This window comes from Phacochoerus africanus, unplaced genomic scaffold (genome assembly GCF_016906955.1).
Source record: "Phacochoerus africanus isolate WHEZ1 unplaced genomic scaffold, ROS_Pafr_v1 Scaffold_18, whole genome shotgun sequence".
NCBI classification, from domain to species: Eukaryota; Metazoa; Chordata; class Mammalia; order Artiodactyla; family Suidae; genus Phacochoerus; species Phacochoerus africanus.
Window position 1 is genome coordinate 423,640 of NW_025927375.1, and position 22,390 is coordinate 446,029.

Sequence of the window (22,390 nt, forward strand, 5' to 3'; positions counted from 1 at the left end):
TGTCAGCAAATGGGATCTCTTCCCCTTACTAGAAGCAGCCTGATTAGGACTTCACTTGGTTACCATGACATCCTGTATTCTGTCACAAGAACCTCCCAAGGACATTCAATTTTCTTTCTTTTTTTTTTTTTTCATCTTCCATTACTACTAGAAAGTCTCCAGAGACTTGGACAACATGGACCAATTGGCTAATTATGAGCTTCGTGCACAGAGCCCTAAGGTCCCACCACTGTACATAATTGTCCAGTGCCTACAGCCCTTTAGTGTGCCAGTTCTAAGAGTGTGACTCCACACCCATGTCTCCATCCTTTGTGGGCACCTGCCTCAGCAGTTCCCAGCTGAGTCTGACTTCCTGCCAGTCCTGAGGAGGGGCCCTGAGATGTTATCACACACCAGGCAGGAGAGGGCCATGAATCTGTACTCTTTGGTCATCAACCAGCAGATATGCAGCCCAGCCTAGTAAGTGCTGAAGGAAGAGAGTGATTAAAATAAGACATGTTGAGGCCACACCTTCTCCTCAAGAGGACAAACATGAAGGTTGGGTTAGAAAGATGAAGGGGCCCAACTATACAGAATTTTGGATCAGATCCCAGTGAAGTTTATGTTCTCATTTCCAGTGGGGCGAGAATTCTCATTCAGACTTTGGAGTCCAACCTCACTGGCTCTGCCACTGGCTCGGCCACAGGCTGAGATCTCCCCATCATAGCAGAATGTGGGTCCCTCCAAGCTACCCCCTCAGCATTTCAAATGCTTATGAAAGCAATGCTATGAGGAGGAGGAGGAGCAGTGCATCAGCCACAACAGCATGCTCTGTTGATGAGTGTCAGGCACTGAGGTATGCATTTTATGTCTCTTTTTTGATTATGTCTGTATTGTCTCTCTCAAATTGTGTGTCCACACCTCATGATTATGTTTATAAGAGGAAGACACAGCCTTTTCTGTAACATGTACTGTGGTATTGGTTAGTAAGGGTTAAAGCCACATTTGATGCCACTCATCCTGGGCAGGCTGAGTCCAGACACAGGGCATCTGGGCAGCCTTCCCCCTGACAACCCCAGTGGTCACGAGTCTTCCCTGTGAGAGCTGGCAGAAGTTCCCTTTCCCTGTGCCCTTTTCTGTGGAGTTGTCTTGCAGACCACGGTGGAGGGAAGTAGGTAGCACTTGCTGCACTGATGATAGGAAAGACTTATGAGATACAGGCAAAATCACAAAAGAATCGGTGCAGCATATTTAAGGGTAGATTTCTCTGTTGGTCTTGCTCCTGGATGTTACTCCATCCACTTCCTCCTCCATACTCATAATCAGCCAACTCAACCACAAAAGGAAAAAGGAAATGTGAGTCTTGGGGTCCACCCCTACCCAGGAAAATGAAAACAGTTAAAAATAATATTCTTCAGATGTATCCGTGGTTAGACCTCTGTACCTCTTCTTGAAACTTTGGAAAAGTCTGAAAATAATGATGTTTAGGGCATGGGACTCAGAAAATAAAAACTTAATTTGGAATCCTTGGCGCTCCACTCATTCTTAGTGCATTAAGGGCAGTTTCTTAGAATCTGTGAGATTTAGGATTGTCAACTGAGTTGATTCTTTGTTGATACAAATCCACTCCATTAGGATGAGACACATCATGGTTGCCCTCTCTGCAGTAACTATGTGATGGATGCATTAAGAAAGGGGAAAATGAATTTTCAATATTTTGTTACTAATAATGATAAGGCTAATTCTAATGTTATTAGGGTTAAATATCTTTTGATCAGATGCCATGGTTTCCCTACATCCTTGACAGGATATTTTATTTTTGTTTCTGCAGGAACATTCTTCATATATGCAAAAATGACTGATTTATTTCTGATTTCTCAGAGCCTGCATCTTGTCAGCAGCAAAGAGGAGGCACCAACAATAAAAGGAAACACGTTTAAAGTGTTGAATAAACCCTTCCATTTCCCATAGAGACGAAGTTATGGGCATAGGACTTCCAAACAGTGGACCATTCATGCCAGCATTTTCATCCTTTTCAGAAGGTCCCATGAGACTAGGACAAGAGACGAAATAGTGCTCATTTGTGACTATGTGATAGATTCTCTATGGGACTTATTATTTTCCATTTAATAGCATCTTCAGGATTCATTAAAAAAACCATTTCAGAAATTTTCATAAATATGAGGGAAAAAGGCATCAGGGAATATTGGGAGTACATTTTATTTCATGGGCTGATACGTATTTTGGATTTCATGTCATTCCATGCTCCAGGGCCTTAAGACAGGAAAGGCTCCAAACTCTCTGGCATATAATCCACAAAACTTCATTAAGTTTGGGGAATGGATTTAATTAATAAACACCTTATCCCAATGATGATTGACATTCTTTATAAAAAATGATGCAATATCTCCAAGTTACAAACAACTTAGAGGTCCATACATGGTCCAGCGGTAGGTATTAGATTCTTTATTTCCAAAACGGAACAGTGGCACAGCAAGGAAGAGAGATTTACACACACTCCACATGTAGGAGTTGCAAGACCCTGGACTCAAATATTGATCTGCTTATTTTGCAACAGTTCTCAGTCACCTCCACTGTAGCTAATGAGTGGGTCTTTTCTAACCTCCTTGGGTCCCAGATGTGCAATGAAGGTAGAAGAATTGATTTATTCTCTTTTGGTTCAGTGCGTCTATCTGTGAATTATGGAAATGAGGCAGTGACTCATTCTAGGGTCCAAAATGGCACGAACATCTTAGGATTATAGGATTTTCTATAGTCATGTTTTTCTGTCCAGTTGTGAAATCTAAGGTTGAAACAATTTCCTATGCAAGATGAAAATGTCACCTGCAGGTGCCATGAAATTATCACAAGATAGACATCAGAAAGAGAAATGCAAATACCATATGATATCACTTATATGTGCGATCCAGTATATGGCACAAATGCACCATCTAGAAAACAGAAAGAGTCCTAGAGACATAGAGAACAGACTTGCGGTTGCTAAAAGGACGAGGGGAGGGAGTGAGATGGATGGAGAGCTGGGGGTTGGTACATTCAAACTATTACATTTAGAATGAATAAACAATGAGACCCTACTGTACAGCACAGAGAACTCTATCCCATTCCTTTGGATAGAATATGATTGAAGATAGTATGAGAAAAAGAATGTATACCTATGTATCACTGGGCCACTATGTTGTACAGCAGAAATTAACACTGTAAATCAACTAAAATTTACTAAAAAATTAAAAACTAAAATAAGGATGCAGCAAAAATAAAGAGATATTTTTTCAAAGGATACCTTAGTAAAAGGTGTTGTGGTTGATAGAGAATGATTTTGTATTGAAAAATATATAAGCAATTAATGTTAGTATATATGAATACGACCCAATTCTTTGAAATTGCACTGATCACCACTCACAAATATATGCCTATTCTCATTTTAATATATGAAGAGAGGTACAAGAATTTTCATAGAATAAACTGATATAAATAATAATATAATATAAAATGTGTGATGTACATTATTTAATAAATAAAATACACAATTATATCTTCATAGTAAATATATGTGGATATCATTTAAATTTGTTAAATTTAGTTTAAAATATAGAAACATAAATATATAAACTAAATAAAATGATGTTTTGCCTTATGTAATCATGTACATCAGGAAAAATATTTGAAATAGTTTTTTGTGCTTCACAAAGAGACGTAACCTCAGGTAAAGTATCAAGGTGAAGTACATTTTATGAAAGGAGAGAAGGTTAGCACTCCCCTTCCCAAGGATGCAAGAGGCCCCTGGGCTGAACAACATGCTAAGGCATTGCCACCATCCTTTTGGGGGTTATTAGATGCAAACGACAGCATTTGGAGTGGATTAGCAATGAGATCTTTCTGTATAGCACAGGGAACTCTATGTAGTCACTTAAGATGGACCATGATGGAGGATAATGTGAGAAAAATAATGTATGTATTTGTGTGACTGGGGCACTTTGTTATACAGAAGAAATGGACAGAATGCTATAAACCAACCCTAATGGAAAAATAAAAATCATTAATTTTTTTAAAGTACATTTTAGGTGCATCATAGGTAGTATTCTGTTAAGGCGAAATTGTAAGAAATCTGCTTATAGGTACATAAAAGAATATTGATGTCATGGAAACATTGACAGGGACGTATACCCATCAACTTCATGACACTGGTGGCTTTTGGGGGACAGGTTTGCAGAGCGATGGGATTGTGCTGTGATACCAAGAAAAGCCAAATGTTACCAGTTATGTTTCACATCTCAATAAGATGTGAGAACTGAAACAAGTATTATTAAATGTTCACATTAAAGAAGTGATGGGGGGATTGATGAGAGCAATTATAAGTAGTATTCATGGAGCCTTCTCTAAGTGTTGGGCAATATTCCAAGGCAGTGTTTATCAAGCCCAGAATCATGGTAGTATGATCAAAAAGTCACATGTAGAGATCCTGATATTGGTTCTAGGCAGAGGCTGGTGTATCTGTGTATTTTAAAATAAGCACACATGAATTATCAACCAACTGGGATTTAAAACCACTGGTCTAAGCAATATTAATGATTTTTCCAAACTTTCTTTCAGGAGTCCAAGTCTCATCATTTCATAGTAAGGAAACCGTCCAGATGTTCTTACATGTTATTTATTTATATATTTTAAAATAATTTTTACTAGGATATAACTGATGTACAATGTTGTGTCAATTCCTGCTGTACAGCATAGTGACCCAGTCATACATATACATACATTCTTTTTCCTCATATTTTCTTCTCTCATGTTCTATCCAAAGGGACTGGATATAGTTTTCCTTGTGCTGTACAGTAGGACATCATTGCTTATTCATTCTAAATGTAATAGTTTGCATCTACCAACCCCAAATCCCTATCCATCCCACTTCTTTCCCCCTTCTCCTTGGCAACCACAAGGATGATCTCCACATCTGTGAATCCATTGCTTTGCAGATGGTTCATCTGTGCCATGTTTTAGATTCCACATAAAAGTGATATCATGCGGTATTTTTCTCTTTTTCTGACTTACTTCACTTAGTATGAGAATCTCTAACTGCATCCATGTTGTTTAAAATGTCAAAATTTCATTCCTTTTTTATGGCTGAGTAGTATCCTTTGAATATATGTAACACATCTTCCTAATCCATTCGTCCGTTGACATACATTTAGGTGGTTTCCATTTCTTCCTTCCTTTCCTTCCTTTCCTTCCTTCCTTCCATCCTTCCTTCCTTCCTTCCCTCCCTCCCTCCCTTCTTCCTTCCTTCCATCCTTCCTGTCTGTCTGTCTGTCTGTCTGTCTGTCTGTCTTTCTTTTCTTTCTTTCTTTCTTTCTTTCTTTCTTTCTTTCTTTCTTTCTTTCTTTCTTTCTTTCTTTCTTTCTTTCTTTCTTTCTTTCTTTCTCTATTTCTCTCTCTCTCTCTCTCTCTCTCTTTCTGTCCTTCTCTCTTTTCCTTTTAGGGCCACACTCATGGCATATGGGGTGTGCCAGGCTAGGGATCTAATTGGAGCTACAGTTTCTGGCCTACACCACAGCCACAGCAATGCTAGATCTGAGCCACATCTGTGACCCACACCACAGCTCACAGCCACGCTGGATCCTTAACCCATTGAGCAAGGCCAGGGGTGGAACCTGCAACCTCATCCTTCCTAGTCAGATTCCTTTGCACTGTGCCATGATGGGAACTCCCCCATTTTTTTTGTTTGTTTTTGGGGAATAATGCTTCAATGAGCATAGGGGTACCTGTATTTTTTGAGTGAAAGTTATGTCCAGATATATGGAGTAGGATTGCTGGATCATGTGGTCAGTCTATATTTAGTTTTCTGAGGATCCTCCATAATATTTTCCACAGTAGTTGTACCAGTTTCCATTCCCACTAACAATTTAGGAGGGTTCCCTTTTCTCCACATCATCTCCAGCCTATGTTACTTGCTGACTTGTTAATGATGGCCATTCTGACCATTGTGAGGTGGCATTTCATTGCAGATTTGATTTTCATTTCTCTAACAATTAGTGATGCTGAGCTTTTTTTAATGTGCCTCTTGGCCCGCGTATGTCTTCATTGGAGAAATGTCTATTTTTCTTATACCCGCTTTTTTTTGATTGGGTTCTTTGTTATTTGTTGCTGAGTTGCTTGTGTATTTAGGAGATTAGGCATCTAGTCGGCTTGTCTGAGGCATCATTTGCAGTTTTTTTTCCAGTTCTGTGTGTTGTGATTTTGTTTTTAAATGGCTCCCTTTCCTGTGTGTTGTGGTTTTGTTTTTTAATAATTTCTCAAAAGCAAAGGATTTTGAGTGTAATTAGGTCCCATTGGTTTATTTTTATTTTTAATGACTTGACTTTAGGAGGTGAATCAAGCAAGATCCAAGGCCATTCTTCACTGATCTAGAACAAGAGATTCTAAAAATGTATGGAAACGTAAAATATCCAAAATAACAAAAGCAATACTGAAAACGAAAAACAGAAATGGAGGAATCAGGCTTCCTACTTCAGATTATACTATCCCAGCTACAGTCATCAAAACAGTATGGTACTGGCACAAAAGCAGACACATAGACCAGTGGAACAGGATAGAAATCCCAGAAATAAACCAATATGCCTAGGGTCAACTGATCTGCAAAAATGAGGCTAGAATATACAATTGCAAAAAAAAGACAGTCTCTTCAATGAGTGGTGCTGGGAAACTGGACAGCTGCATGTAAAAGAATGACATTAAAACATTCTCTAACACTATACACAAAAATAAAATCAAAATGGATTTTACATAAATGTAAGGCCAGATACTATAAATCTGCTGGATGAAAACCTAGGCAGAAAGCTGTTTGACATAGGTCAGGTTCTTATCACACTGAGCCCCAGTGGGAACTCTGAAAATGTTTTCTGATTATGAAAATTTGTTTCTAATTTTGAATCCAGGTGACATGGTTCTGCATTTCATAGAGATTTATAAACTTTCTAAATGAAATGAATATATAGAATTGTGCATGAATAAAATGATTTCTATAACTACTCCTTGATTTTTTTTTTAATTTTTCCCCTTGATTTCTAAAAATTCAATTATGTATTTCTTAGGGAGGAAGGCAATATCTCATTCTATATTATTTTTAAAGAAGTAGGCTGTGTTTCACTGACATCATGTCTTAATGTTCTTTCTCCCTTTTACCTCCCAGTGGAGTTTTGTTTTTTTTTATTTAAAGCAAGAGTGAATAGAATTAGGCGAATAACACAGAAACCAATGAGGAAAATATTCTAAGTAGATAAATGTGTCAAACTGAGAAATATTGCTGAAGGACCTGGGGTATATGACCTTAGAAACGAATTGCTTACATCCAACATATGGAAAGAGTGCTGCATTCCCACTTACTTATTTCCTTATTTGCTGCCCACTCTTTTTTAAAAGGAGTCCAGGCTACATACAACTGGAAATCTAACAGGTGTCTCAGAATTCTTCCTCCTGGGACTCTCAGATGATCCAGAACTGCAGCCCATCCTCTTTGTCCTGTTCCTGTCCATGTACCTGGTCACCATGTTGGGGAACCTGCTCATCATCCTGGCTGTCACCTCCGACTCCCACCTCCATACCCCCATGTACTTCTTCCTCTGCAGCCTGTCCTTGACTGACATGGGCTTCATTTCTAGTACCATCCCCAAGATGATTGTGAACATCCAGACTCACAGCAGAGTCATCTCCTATGCAGGCTGCCTGACACAGATGTCTTTTTTCATCCTTTTTGGATGTATGGATGGTATTGTTCTGACTGTGATGGCCTATGACAGGTTTGTGGCCATCTGCCTTCCACTGCACTACCTGGTCATCATGAACTCACACCTCTGTTGCAACTTAGTTTTGGTGTCTTTTTTGGTTAGCCTTTTGGAGTCCCAGGTACACAATTTGATTGTCCTCCAACTCACTTGCTTCAAGAATGTGGAAATTTCTAATTATTTCTGTGACCCTTCTCTACTCCTCAAGCTTGCCTGTTTTGACGATCTCACCCATAACTTAATCATGTATTTTGTAGGTGCCATTTTTGGTGGGATTCCAGCCTCAGGGATCTTTTTCTCTTACTATAAAATCATTTCCTCCATTCTGAGAATCCCCTCATCAGGTGGGAGGTCTAAAGCCTTCTCCACCTGTGGCTCTCACCTGGCAGGTGTTTGCTTATTTTATGGAGCAGGCCTTGGGGTGTACTTCAGCTCAGCTGTCTCACATTCTCCCAGGAAGGATGCAGTGGCCTCGGTGTTGTACACTGTGGTCACCCCCATGCTGAACCCCTTCATCTACAGTCTGCGGAACAGTGACATCCAAAGGGCTATGAGGAGGTTTCTCAGAAAGTCAGTGTAATCTGAGTACTTGTGCCACCCATGTGGAGTGTTGGCTGGATAATGCAGCAAAACGGAACATGTATACTTGATGTTCTCACTTTCTTATTACATCATTTTTGTAGCCCTTATGGACTTGATGCCTCTCCTTGCTGAATATTTCAATGGCTTTTATTTCAATGGCTAATATTTCAATGACTTTTATGGCTTTACTATGACTGGCGGAGTGTTCTAGGATCCTTTGTAGATCATAATCACTGCGTGACTGAATACTACTATATCTACAGGGATTTCATAGTTTATCTTTGGTGATCCAGCCATCCTTGAAAGATGAATAACGCTTTTTCAATATATTGAACATTTACAACTTTTCCACAGCTCTTGTGTATTTTCCATAGTAATTTCTGTTTCTTCAAATCTGCATGTGCAGGTTATGTTATGAGGTTATATGATGCTGCCTCCCAACCATGACATTTCTTCAAATCACCTGGCAAGCTTAAACTTATTACAACTTGGTCTCACCACTGGATATTCTCATTTAATTGGATTTGGGTGTAGTTTGAGAATATATTTTTTTGTGCCAGTGGCATGCAGAAATTCCCTGGCCGGGGATTGAATCTGAGCCACAGCAATGACAATATCAGATCCTTAACCCACTGAGCCACCAGCTAACAAAAGAAATAATAAGGACCTACTTTATAGTGCAAGGAAATATACTCAATAGTGTGTAATAACTGTGTAAAGGGAAAAGAATCTGAAGAGGAATGTATATATGTATGTGCATAATTGTTTTACTTTCCTCTACACTGGCAACTAACACAATTTTGAAATTCAACTGTACTCCAATAAAATTAAAGAAAATATTAAAAAAGAAATCTTACAAAAATATATTGTGTTGTGAGTTGTACTTCTCTAGTTAGCATAAACCAGAAACGATGGCATATTTGCTACATTTGACCATGGGATAGAGGCAGATTGGCCTGATGTGGATGGAAGGGCTCCCCTAGTGAGTCAGAAACCAGGGGGTCTACTTGAGACTGTGTCCCATGAAGCAATAGAGTGGGATCTGCAGAAGTACCCAGTAGAGTAGAAGTTCTACCCATTTGCTAGTTATGCCCAGGGAACTTTTGCTGTGATCCTGATGGTGGGATGAATTTGGGACCAGGCTGGAAAAAAGATGGACAGGACCTGAGTCTTATTGTGCTAAGAGAAAATGTCTTCAAGGGGGGTGAGACTATCATGATGGACTGTATCTGAGATGCTCCCAGTTTTCCCCTCCTTGAGTGTGAGATGTCTGTATAGACTTAATTCCTGCATGAACACATTGGGAAGTGTTGGGAAGTCACTTCTGGGAATGGAGCAAAAATACCATATGGCTTTCATCTTGTGGTCTCTCTGTTGCTCATACTCATAAGATCCATTTCCCAAGGAGGAGGCCTATGTGTCAAGGAACTGTGCACATTCGCTGGTTAATAGCTTGTGAACACATGAATCTACCAATAGCCCTGTGAGTGAGCTAAAGTTAGCTTCTGCTAGTCAGTCCTTGAAATGTCTGCAGCCCTGGCTGACACCCTGATTGCAACATCTGGGAGGACTTCTGAAACATTTAAGTATCAGTTACCAAATACCAAGTAAAAATCAACAGTTTTCTAATATGTAAGTGTAATTAAATTAGAGGAATAAAACTTAGACGGACGCTGCATTCAAATGAGCACTAAAGGGAAAAAGAGTCTAAAAGAGAATGGCTGTGTGTCCATGTATAACAGAATCACTTTTCTGTACAGCAGAAATGATCACAACCTTGTAAATCAACTATACTTCAGCTAAACTTTAAAACTGGAAAAACACCTATCTCTAAAATGTTTAAATTTCTACCAGAAAATGCCAACCCACGTACAGGCTAAATAAATGAATATAAGTTATCCTTAAAGTCAAAGAGTAACTGAAAAAATAGAAAGAGTATCACATTCTTGGTATAGAAAACCTAATGTGGCATAGATTTTGTGATCAATGCAATGGCTTTACGGTGATCAAAATAACACACTGAGTGGTTACATTGGGGGGTGGTTGGTCTGAATTTCTTGTTAAGATCCTACACATGGACATAAGAAGCAGGGAATACAAGGGAATTTCCTCCTGAGGAGAGAAAGGACTCAGAAATGTCCAAGTATATCCACTTTTCTCCTTTTCTTCTTCCATTAATACTAGCAAGTCTCCAGGGACTGGGACCACATGGGCTTTGTGCACTGAGCCTTATGTCACTCACTGTACATAATTGGCCAGTGCCTCCAGCCCTTTACTTGGCCAGTTCAAATAGTGTGACTGCACACCTACGTCTCCATCCTTTGTGGGCACCTGCATCAGCAGTTCCCAGCCTGAGTCTGTCTTCCTGCCAGTCCTGAGGAGGGACCCTGAGACTTCAGCCCACACCACACAGGAGAGGGCAGTGAGTATGAAGCCCTTGGTCATGGTCCAGCAGAGATGCAGCCCAGCCCAGTAAGTGTTGAGGTGAGAGAGCTATTGATGGAGGGACTGTTGGGAGCATGATTTCCTCCTCAACAAGACAAACACAGCAGTCAGGTTAGACAACTGAGGGGGCACCAGTAATCACAATTTTGCACCAGGGCCAGTTTGTGTTCTTGGTTCTGGTAGAAATGGGATAACTCTCATTCAGTTTGTGCTTCCACCATCACCGGCTCTGGCTCTGCTTGGCATCTCCCCACCTGTAGCAGCTAATGGGTCTCTAAACTGCCCCCTGAGCACTTCTGGTGATTATAACATCAGTAATGTGGACAAGGAGGAGAATCAGGCTTACATTAACCATAACATCATGCGCTATGATTGAGGGCCTCCTAAGTGTCAGGTTCTAGGTGTTTTTTAGTGTATCTTATTTGATTTTGCATGCATAATCTCTCTCCAATTATAAGTGCTCAGACACAACTATTACTTTAACAGGGTAAAAGGAGCACAGTATTTTATACAACTTGTACCAGGTCATGAGTTTGAAAAGGTCGAAGCCCAGTTTGAAGCCAGTCATTCTGGACAGGCTGACTCCAGACACAGGCCATCTGGGCAGTGTTCCCCCTGCCAACCCAAACAGTCATATCAAGATCAGTCTTGGAAGAGACCCCTTGCTTACTATGCCACTCCGTTGGAGTTTTCTGGAGGACCACAGTGCAGGGCAGTAGGTAGGACTTGCTGGATCAACCATAGGAAGAAGGAAGGGCGAGGTCTCAGGCAAAGGTCATAAAGAATTGGCATAGCACATTTCAAAGCCGATCTCTGCTGACCCTGCTCCTGGATTTCACTTCAGCTGTCTACCTCCTCCTCCATGCTCACAATTGCCCTGCTCAATCACAAAAGGAAACATAAAAGTCAGAACCTTAAAGTCTATTTCTACTCAAGAAAATGAAGAGCTTTTTTTTTTTTTTTGAAATTAGCTCAGATACTAGTGAGACTTTCATACATCTGCTTGAAACTTTCAGAAAGTCTGGAAATATTGAAATTTAGTGTGTAGGATTCAGAGACTGAAAACAATATAAATTTTTTGGGGCTGTGCCCATGGCATACAGATGTTCCTAAGCCAGGGATCAAACTCACACCATAGCAGCACCCCAAGCAGCAGCAGTGACAACATCAGACCCTCAAACTTCTGCACAACCAGGGAATTCCCTGACATCTTAATTTTGAATCCTGTGTGCTCCTCTTATTCATAGTGTAGTTGGAGGAAATTTCTTAGTATCTCTGAGACTTAGGATTGTCAAATGAATTGATGCCTTGTTGATACAAATCCATTGAATAAGGACTAACTGTATAATTGATTCCCTCTATACAAAAACTATGTGATGATGCATTAGAAAAGGCAAAAAAAATAGATACTTTGTTACAAACAATGGTAAGTCTAACTCTCATGCCTTTGGACTTTATACGTGGTCCTAATTTTATTGTTTCCTTATATCCCCAACAGGACATTTTGTTTGTATTATACAGCTACCTTTTCCAGATAGGTAGATAAATGACTGAGGCTCATTTATTTCTGATTCCCAGGAACCCATAATACTCTGTTGGCACAGAGGAGGCACGGGGAATGGAAAAAAAATCCCCAGATAAGTGTTCAATAAACCCTTTTCACAGTGACAAAATGTGGGCCACATGGTTTCCACACTGAACCGTTCATGCCAGTGTTCTCATCCTTTTCAGGAATTTCCTCTAGGACTGCAGACAATGTAAAACTGTGCTGTTATGTGTCTATGTCCTCAATTTTCTATGGGACCTTTTATTTTCCATTTAATAACATCTGCAGGATGCAATGGTTGAAAAGTCACTGCAGAACTTTTCATAAATATCAGGGGGAAAGAGTCAGAAAAGAAAAAGGGGGTACATCTTATTACATGAGCTGAGACACATTTTAGGATTTCATATCATCCATGCTCCCGTGCCCTGAAATAAGAACGTCTTCAGCCTCTCTGCCATGTAATCCATGGGAGGTCTTTAAATGGGAGGTTGCATGTAATTGCTATACACATATACCAATAGTGATTGAAATTCTTTATAAAAATGACCAAATATTTATTAAGTTCCAACTCCCGTAAGACAGCTTGACTTTGCCACAGATGTTCTAGAGGTGGTGTTTGACCCTCTATTTCCAGGAAGGAAGAGAAGCCCAGAGAGGAGGAGGGATTTATACACACTGCACATACAGTGGGAGAAAGATCCAGGACTCAAATGTTTATTGGTTTATTCCTGTACCTGTTCTCTGTCACCTCTACAGTAGCTAAAAAGTGTTTTTTTTCAAACCAAATTTATGCCCATATTTCAAATGGTGATAGAAGAATTAATTCACCTTCTTTTTGTTCTTTGTGTCTACCTGTTAATTATGGGAATGAAAGAGTAGAAGCTGCAATGGCACTAATATTGTGGGTTATGGGGTTTCCTATGAATAGTGATGTTTTGCATTTCTATATATAAATTCTTTTTTATATAATTTTTTCCTATTTTATATTTTTTAATTTTTTAATAGTTATTTCCCCAATACAATTTTTTTCTTACTTTATAGCCTGGTGACCCAGTTACACATACATGTACACATTCTATTTTTGCACATTATCATGCTGCATCATAAGTGACTAGACAAAGTTCCCAGTGCTACATAGCAGGATTTCATTGCTGATCCATTGCAAAGGCAATAGTTTGTATCCATTAACCCCAAGCTCCCAAACCATCCCACTCCCTCCCCCTCCCCCTCCCCCTGGGCAACCACAAGTCTATTCCCCAAGTCCATGATTTTCTTTTCTGTGGAAAGGTTCCTTTCTGCCATACATTAGATTCCAGATATAAGCGATATCACATGGTGTTTGTCTTTCTCTGTTTGACTTACTTCACTCAGGGTGAGAATCTCTAGTTCCATCCATTGTTGCTGCAAATGGCATTAATATCATTCTTTTCATGGCTGAGTAGTATTCCGTTGTGTGTATATACCACATCTTCCTAATCCAGTCTTCTGTCGATGGACATTTGGTTGATTCCATGTCCTGGCTATTGTGAATATTGCTGCCATGAACATGCAGGTGCACGTGTCTTTTTTAAGAAAAGTTTTGTCTGGACATATGCCCAAGAGTGGGATTGCGGGGTCATATGGAAGTTCTATGTATAGATTTCTAAGGTACCTCCATACTGTTCTCTATATTGGCTGTACCAGCTTACATTCCCACCAACAGTGCAGGAGGGTTCCCTTTTCTCCACACCCCCTGTAGCATTTGTTCTTTGCAGATATATTAATGATGGCCATTCTGAGTGGTGTGAGGTGGTATCTCATGGTAGTTTTGATTTGCATTTCTCTAACAATCAGGGATGTTGAGCATTTTTTCATGTGCTTGTTGGCCATCTGTGTATCTCTTCCTTGGAGAAATGTCTATTCAGGTCTTTTGCCCATCTTTCAATTGGGTTGTTGGCTTCTTTGCTGTTGAGCTGTATAAGTTGCTTCTATATTCTAGAGATTAAGCCCTTGTCCATTGCCTTATTTGAAACTATTTTCTCCCATTCTGTAAATTTTCCTTTTGTTTTCTTTTTGGTTTCCTTTGCTGTGCAAAAACTTGTCAGTTTGATTAGGTCCCATTGCTTTATTTTGGCTCTTAATTCTGCTGCCTTGGGAGACTGACCTGAGAAAATGCTTGAAAGGTTGATGTCAGAGAGTGTTTTGCCTATGTTCTCTTCTAGGAGTTTGATGGTGTCTTGTCTTATACTTAAGTCTTTATGCCATTTTGAGTTTATTTTGGTGCATGGTGTGAGGGTGTGTTCTAGTTTCATTGATTTGCATGCAGCTGTCCAGATTTCCTAGCAATGCTTGCTAAAAAGACTGTCTTTTTCCCCTTTCGTGTTCTTGCCTCCTTTGTCAAAGATTAATTGACCATGGGTGGTCAGGGTTTATTTCTGGGTTTTCTATTCGGTTCCATTGGTCTGTCTGTCTGTTTTGATACCAGTACCACACTGCTTTGATGACTGTGGCTTTGTAGTATTTCTTGAAGTGTGGGAGAGTTATGCCTCCTGCTTGGTTTTTGTTCCTCAGAATTGTTATGGCAATTCTGGATCTTTTGTGGTTCCATATAAATTTTTGGGATAGTTTGTTCTAGTTCTGTGCAAAATGTCATGGGTAATTTGATAGGGATTGCATTGAATCTGTTGATTGCTTTGGGTAGTAAGGCCATTTTTACAATATTAATTTTTCCAACCCAGGAACATGGAATATCTTTCCATTTCTTTACATCTTTAATTTCCTTGATTTATGTTTTATACTTCTCACCATATAAGTTCTTTACCTCCTTGGTCGGGTGTATTCCCAGGTATTTGATATTTTGGGGTGCAATTTTAAAGGGTATTGTGTTTCTGTATTCCTTTTCTAATATTTCATTGTTAGTATACAGAAATGCGACTGATTTCTGAGTGTTAATCTTATATCCTGCTACTTTGGTGAATTTGTTGATCAGTTCAATTAATTTTTAGGTTGAGTCTGTAGGTTTTTCTATGTATAGTATCATGTCATCTGCATACAGTGACAGTTTTACCTCTTCTCTTCCTATTTGGATGTCTTTTATTTCTTTGTCTGATTATTTTGGCTCTCTATATAAATTCTTACATATGTGATATAGAGAGAAGTTTAAGAATTTTCATAGGATTGTTTACAAGAAACTAGTACAAATAATAATAAAATAAAAAAACATTATATAAAATGAAATTTTACTTTACAAATATATTAAATTATGAATGTATTGCATTTATAATATAATAAATATATTTTAAAATATGTTAAATTTATATTAAAATCAACAGATTTATAAACTGATAAAAATTATCTTTTAAAAAATGTATTGAATAGAGTCGATTTAGAATGTTGTATTAATTTCTGCTGTATGGCAAAGTTACTTAGTTATACACACACACACACAGGCATCCTTTTCATACTGTTTTCCATTATAGTTTATCACAGGATTTTGAATATAGTTCCCAGTGCTCTAGAGAAGGACTTTGTTGTTTATCCATTCTGTACATAATAGTTTTTCTCTACTAATCCCAAATTCCCAGTCCTTCCCCCTCCCACACCCCTCTCCCTCGACAACTACAAGTCTGTTCTCTATGTCTATGCATCTCTTTGCATCTTGTAAATATGTTGATTTGTGTAATATTTTAGATTTCATATGTAAATAATATCATATGGTATTTATCGATCTCTTTCTGGCTTACTTCGCCTAGCATGAGAATCTCTAGGTCCATCCATGTTGCTGCAAAGAATGTTATTTCATGCCATTTAATGGCTGAGTAATATTCCATTGTAAAAACAACCTTATCTCAGGTAATGTATCACACAAGGAAAAGGCTGGAAGTAGTTGTGTGTATTTCACAAGAGACTTAAACACAATGTTGTGGTTCCAATACATTTCAGAGGCATCATGTGTAGTGTACTCTTCAGGTAAAATTTTCAGAAAGTTGGTTATGGATAAATAAATTCATATTGACATTATGGAAACATTGACAAGAAAACATACCCATCAGCCTCATGACACTGGTTACATTTGGGGTCCAGATCTGCATCTACACTCTTTTTCTCATACTATCTTCCATCATATTCTAACCCAAGAGATTGTATATAGTTCCCTGTGTTATACAGGAGAATCTCATTAACAAGTTCTTTTGTATTATTTAATTAGATTCTACATATAAGTGATATCATATTATAACTTTTACTAGAAAAAAAAATTAATGAAGGAGTATTACCAGGCCACTGCAAAATAGAGCCCCCCCCATAAGCAAAGAGAAGTCTCACACACCAGACATTTTACTGAGGTTCTATGGGGTTGGTAAAATGAACCCTGTGTAAAATTAAAACTTTTCAAGAGTTCCTTAAATTTCATGAATGTTCAAACTTTGACAGATGCTCTGTATACTAACAACTTTGCAGTTATCAGTGTTGGATGATTACGTGCACTTAACTAGACCATATTTATCAAAATTTGAAGGCCACAAAAGTCAAAGATTAAATGAATTTTTAAATTTTTAATTGAAGTGTAATTGATTTACAATATTGTGTCCGTTTTGTGTGTACAGTAGAGTGATTCAAAGTTTTTGCAGATTATATTCCATTATAGGTTACTGTACAATATTAAATACAGTTTCCTGTGCTATAGAGTAAATCCTCGTTGCTAAACAGTTTTATGTGTAGTCATTTGTACCTGTTAATAATCCCAAACTCCTAATTTGTCCCTCCTGTTCCACTTCCCCTTTGTTAATCATAAATTGGTTTTCTCTGTGAATCCATTTCCATTTTTCTAATAGATTCATTGGTATTACATTTTAGATTCTACATATAGGTGATATATAGTACTTGCTTTCTCTGATTTATTTCACTAAGCATAATATTCTCTAGGTCCATCTATGTTGCTGCAGATGGCAATATTGTATTTTATCCTTCTTTTTCTGGCCAAAACTTCAACATATGGAAATTCCTGGCCTAGGGGTCTAATAGGAGCTGCAGCTTCAACATGTGCCACAGCAACTGGCAACACGAGATCCTAGCTACATCTGTGAACTACAATGCAGGCTCTAACAACAAAAATTATTTCTAATTTTCTTGCTCCTCTGTTAATCTTCAGTCGAGTGTTTCAAAAGTAAATGTGTATAGGAAGAGGTGAATAACAAACAAATGAGGAAAGAGTTTCCAAGAAGATAGGATTCGACATACTGAGAAATATTCTGTAGTCAGTGACCCCAAGTGCCAATACTTTTTTGTGACTTGCTTGAGTTCAAAATATGGCAATCGTGCTGCATGCCCACTTGCTTGTTTCCTTTCTTCCAACCCTCTTTTCTTGTTCCAAAGGTGTCCACACACATGGAACGACAAAATCTAACGAGTGTCTCAGAATTCTTGCTCCTGGGACTCTCAGAGGATCCAGACCTGCAGCCCTTCCTCCTTGGGCTGTTCCTGTCCATGTACCTGGTCACCATGCTGGGGAACCTGCTCATCGTCCTGGCTGTTGCCTCTGACTCCCACCTCCACACCCCCATGTACTTCTTCCTCTCCAACCTGTCCTTGGCTGACATGGGCTTCATCACCACCACTGTCCCCAGGATGATTGTGAACATCCAGACTCACAGCAGAGTCATCTCCTATGTGGGCTGCCTGACACAGATGTCTTTTGTGATCCTTTTTGGAAGTATGGATGGTACTCTTCTGACTGTGATGGCCTATGACAGGTTTTTGGCCATCTGTCACCCACTGCACTACCCCATCATCATGAGCCCACGCCTCTGTTGCTTCTTAGTTTGGGTGTCTGTTTTTGTTAGTCTTTTGGACTCTCAGCTGCACAATTTGCTTGTCCTACAAGTTGCCTGCTTTAAGGATGTGGAAATTTCAAACTTCTTCTGTCACCCTTCTCAACTCCTCAAACTTGCCTGTTTTGACACTTTCACCAACACCATTGTTGTGTATTTTGTTGGCACCATCTCTGGTTTTCTCCCTATCTCAGGGATTTTTTTCTCTTACTATAAAATTGTTTCATCTGTTTTGAGAGTCCCCTCATCAGCTGGGAAGTATAAAGTCTTTTCCACCTGTGGCTCCCATCTGTCAGTTGTTTGCTTATTTTATGGAACAGCTATTGGTGGTTACCTTGGATCAGCATTGTCACCATCTCCCAAGAAGGACGTGGAAGCCTCAGTCATGTACACCGTGGTCACCCCCATGCTGAACCCCTTCATCTACAGCCTGAGGAACAGGGACATCAAGAGTGCCCTATGGAGGATCCTTCACAGAACAGGCTAATATCAGCTTGTGTGTAATTCTTCTTGAAACGTGGATTGAAAAAATGAGCAAAACTAAATCGCAGACCAGGGAATACTCTTTCTTTAGTCACATAGTTGTTTCATTACTCTCCATGTTCCATATATAGATAATAATTTCCTTTAATTCATTTTTAGTTGGATTGTGGGAATATTCTGGGATCCCTTGTACATCATAATGAATGCATAAGAGGTTCCCCTCAAATACCATGGTATCCAGAAGAAATGTACAACTCTCTTTTACATGCTGAATGTTTTCACCTTTTTCCATTATTACTGCTTCTTTTCCAGAAAACTTTTGCATCTGTCACATCTGTTTATTCAAGTAATGTCTGAGCATGCAGTTCACTGGTCCTCAAGAATGGATTTTACGGAATCCCCTGAGTGTTTTATACATACTGAGGACTTGGTCTCATTACCAGAGATCCTGATTTAGTTGGACTGGTGTGTATCTAGGTAGGAGGAGTTTTTAAAAGCACTTGGAAAGGTTTAGTTGTCATTGTCTCAAGAGATCAAGCTCGAAAGGATAAGTTACAAAAGAGCTTATTACGACTCCAGGCAATGTCCTCAAATACATTGTCCTTCAATATCATAAGATCTTCATTTGTGCTGGTCATTAAGGTACTGTCTCTCTGCCCCCAAATCACCCTTCTACACTTACCTTGTGATACCAGGGTGGTTCCTTTGACATCACTGCTCTATCTTCCTTATGGCTTTCTTCTTATATACTTTAAATAATGCTAAGTAAGTTTCATTCACCCCACTCAAAAGTTAAGTTCACTACTCCTTTTCTACCCCTAAGCCCTTGGTATTTATTGGCTTCTATCTGTTAACCACACAGTTCCATTTTTTTGACTGTCCTGTTGTAGCTATTTAACCAATTCTCTACACTCAGTTCTTTTAACTGGAATAAATAGCTAGTCTTTTTCTTGATAGACCCTTGAATGATCAATGATAACATGGGGAGAAATGTATGCCATGAGTTGTGTGCAGTTGAAATGTTGACAGATGAGATTAAAAATTAGAAATGTCTTTAAGTACCTACCATTGATAAAGGTTGTAGAACAGATTTAAGTCCTGGTATATTTCCAGTTGATATGTAGCTCTAAAAGTGTCTAAAGATTATTAAGTTACAAAATTTGTCATAAATAAATTAAACCTTGTCTTCCTTTACTTTACCGTAAGCAGTAAAGGGCCCTGTTGGCAGCAAAGGGGAGCTTTTTTCTTTCACTGGTAACAGCCTGGTTAGGACTTCACTGTTCCCAAACTTCCCTATATTCTGTCAAAATAAATCAGTCTTTGGGCTTCGTTTGTGTTCTTCAAAATGATAATCCATCTTTCCTTAGCAACATCACAATAGTTTCCTCTTAATTTTTTTTATTATAATTGATTTACAATGTTCTGTCAATTTCTGCTATACAGGGAACTACATATCTAATTGATTTGATGGAACATGATGGAGGATAATGTGAGACAAAGAATGTATATATATATATGTATATATATATATGTATAACTGTGTCACTTTGCTGTATATATATTTTTTTCTTAGTAGTAGTCTTGGTTCTCTGACGATCTATCCAACAACTAATTTAGTTGACTCTACTTTTTAAGTGTAAGGAAAGTCACCTACCAACTACATCGATACAAAACTTTGATTTGAAGAAAGGTATGAACTTGACAGATGATGAAGCTATAGAATTTAGTGGGAACTATCACCCAGTACAAATTACTACATTAGTCTATTTGCTATCTACTTATGCAAATTTAAGTGATAGCCAAAGAACCTTGGTAAGTGAGAAATCTATGTTTCCTTTTAATGTCAAATTGTACACTCCCCTCAGAGGTAGCATTTTGTTCTTTTGTTTAGATTTAAATTTAAAAGGGTGATAATGATGGCTTAACATTAAGCATGGGAAAAGACTGAAAGTTTCACATAGCCATGAGGTGTGGTGTGACAATACTTGATTAGAATAAGAAACATAGATAATTGAAAGAATGTGGGATATGGAATACTCCACACCCTAATATGGGCTCAAAATTTTGATGTTTTGGCAATGCAAACTTTTTTGGGGGGCCACACCCTCAGCATGCAGAATGTCCCAGGCTGTGGATCAAACACAAGCCACGGCAGCTACCCAAGCTGCTGCAGTGACAATGCCAGGTCCTTAACCCTCTGTGCCACAAGGGAACTCCTCAAAATGGTTTTCTGGGCCTCAGAATCCTCAGCAGTAAATTAAGTGCAATAGTGCTTATCTTCCAAGGCCATACAACAATTTTATATAGTGTATGTCACGGACCAGTCCAATGGTAGTTTCCCACCAAATGGTCCATCCTACTATAACATTAAGGAAGTTAATTTAAATATGCATTTAAGTAATTCATAAGTAACCCAAAGTTATGAGCTTGCGTCATATGATATAGAACATATTTCTATTTAAGTTCCGCATCTGTAGAGTTAAGATAATAAGAGCACTTAACTGAGAGGCTGGTTGAGAAGATACAATGAAATGTATTAATCAGAACACTATGCATTCAGTATGTAGCAGTCAATCAATAAGGGCAACTTGTTATAATTAATATATTAACAGGCCATTGTATAGTTTTAATACACGGGCTTCACAGGCTGAAATTTGACTTGAGACATTAGCTCCTACAACTAATTAGCTGAGTGTACTGGGAGGTATTTTCATAATTCCCAGGGCCTTTAACGCTTCATTTTTAATGATATTTAGCTGAAAGCATTCTGGGATGAAACAGACAATATTCCTATGTTATGAACTAAATAAATACAGATATCATTATCTTCACGTATCCTAGCTTGATGTATTCCTTTTTTCAACTTTATTGAAATATAACTGGCATATAATTGTAAGTTTAAGATGTACGGTGTCTTGATTGGATACTATTATATTATATATTACAAGGTGATTACCACCATAGAGTTAATTCACACTGTCATCATGTCACACATGATTTAAGAGATATCTTTTTTTGTGGTGAGAACATTGAAGACCTACTCTCTTAGCAACTTCCAAGTGTATAATACAGTATTGTTAACTATAGACACCAGGCTGTATTTTAAATCTCCAGAATTTATTCATCTTGTAACTGAAAGTTTGCACCCCTTGGCCAACATCTCCTCATTTCCCCCACCCGCAGTCCCTAGTAACCACCATCCTACTGTCTATTTCTAGAGTTTGGTTTATTTAGATTCCACATATAAGTGATATCATATGGTATTTGTCTTTTTCTGACTTACATAGATAAACACCCAGGCGTGGGATTGCTGGGTCACATGGTAGTTCTATAGCTAGATTTTTTAGGAACCTCCATACTGTCCTCCGTAGCGGTTGTACCGCTTCCTTCCCTTTCATGCAGCTATTCTCAGTTTGGTTCTACTCTGTTGCTGAAGTTTCCTATGTGGACCCCCAACCTCTTCCAGAGTTGTTTTTGTACATGGATAGCTGTCTAATTGTTGATCGTTGTGGGGTTACAGAGGCTGGGTTACTCCTACTTTACTATCTCAGTGATTTCACTGTTTTCATACCAATTAATGACAAATTAATTTCAAAACTCCTCCTCCTGAGACCTCTGCATCAGGAGGACTGCATTAGTAGAATGTGGAGTGTTGCAAGGGATCATTCCCCTACAACTCACTTTATCAACTGGAAAAGAATTAACAGGCCCATAGCACATATACTTAAATCTCTGTGAATACAAACTGATCTAAG

General features: G+C 38.6%; 2 protein-coding genes and 1 pseudogene across 2 annotated transcripts; all 3 read left to right on the top strand.

Annotated features, from left to right (window-relative positions):
- The first annotated feature begins 3,723 nt into the window (after positions 1-3,723).
- On the top strand, positions 3,724-3,820 carry LOC125119229 (uncharacterized; annotated as a pseudogene).
- A 3,608-nt stretch (positions 3,821-7,428) lies between these two features.
- LOC125119197 (olfactory receptor 18-like) lies at positions 7,429-8,352 on the top strand. The gene has a single exon (XM_047766058.1). The coding sequence runs from the start codon at positions 7,522-7,524 to the stop codon at positions 8,350-8,352; it is 831 nt and encodes a 276-aa protein (XP_047622014.1). The 5' UTR covers positions 7,429-7,521.
- Positions 8,353-17,709: 9,357 nt separating this feature from the next.
- Positions 17,710-21,097, top strand: LOC125119226 (olfactory receptor 7E24-like). Its single transcript, XM_047766080.1, has 2 exons — positions 17,710-18,634; positions 21,045-21,097. Exons 1-2 carry the CDS (start codon positions 17,710-17,712, stop codon positions 21,095-21,097), a joined length of 978 nt encoding a protein of 325 aa, XP_047622036.1.
- Positions 21,098-22,390: the final 1,293 nt, after the last annotated feature.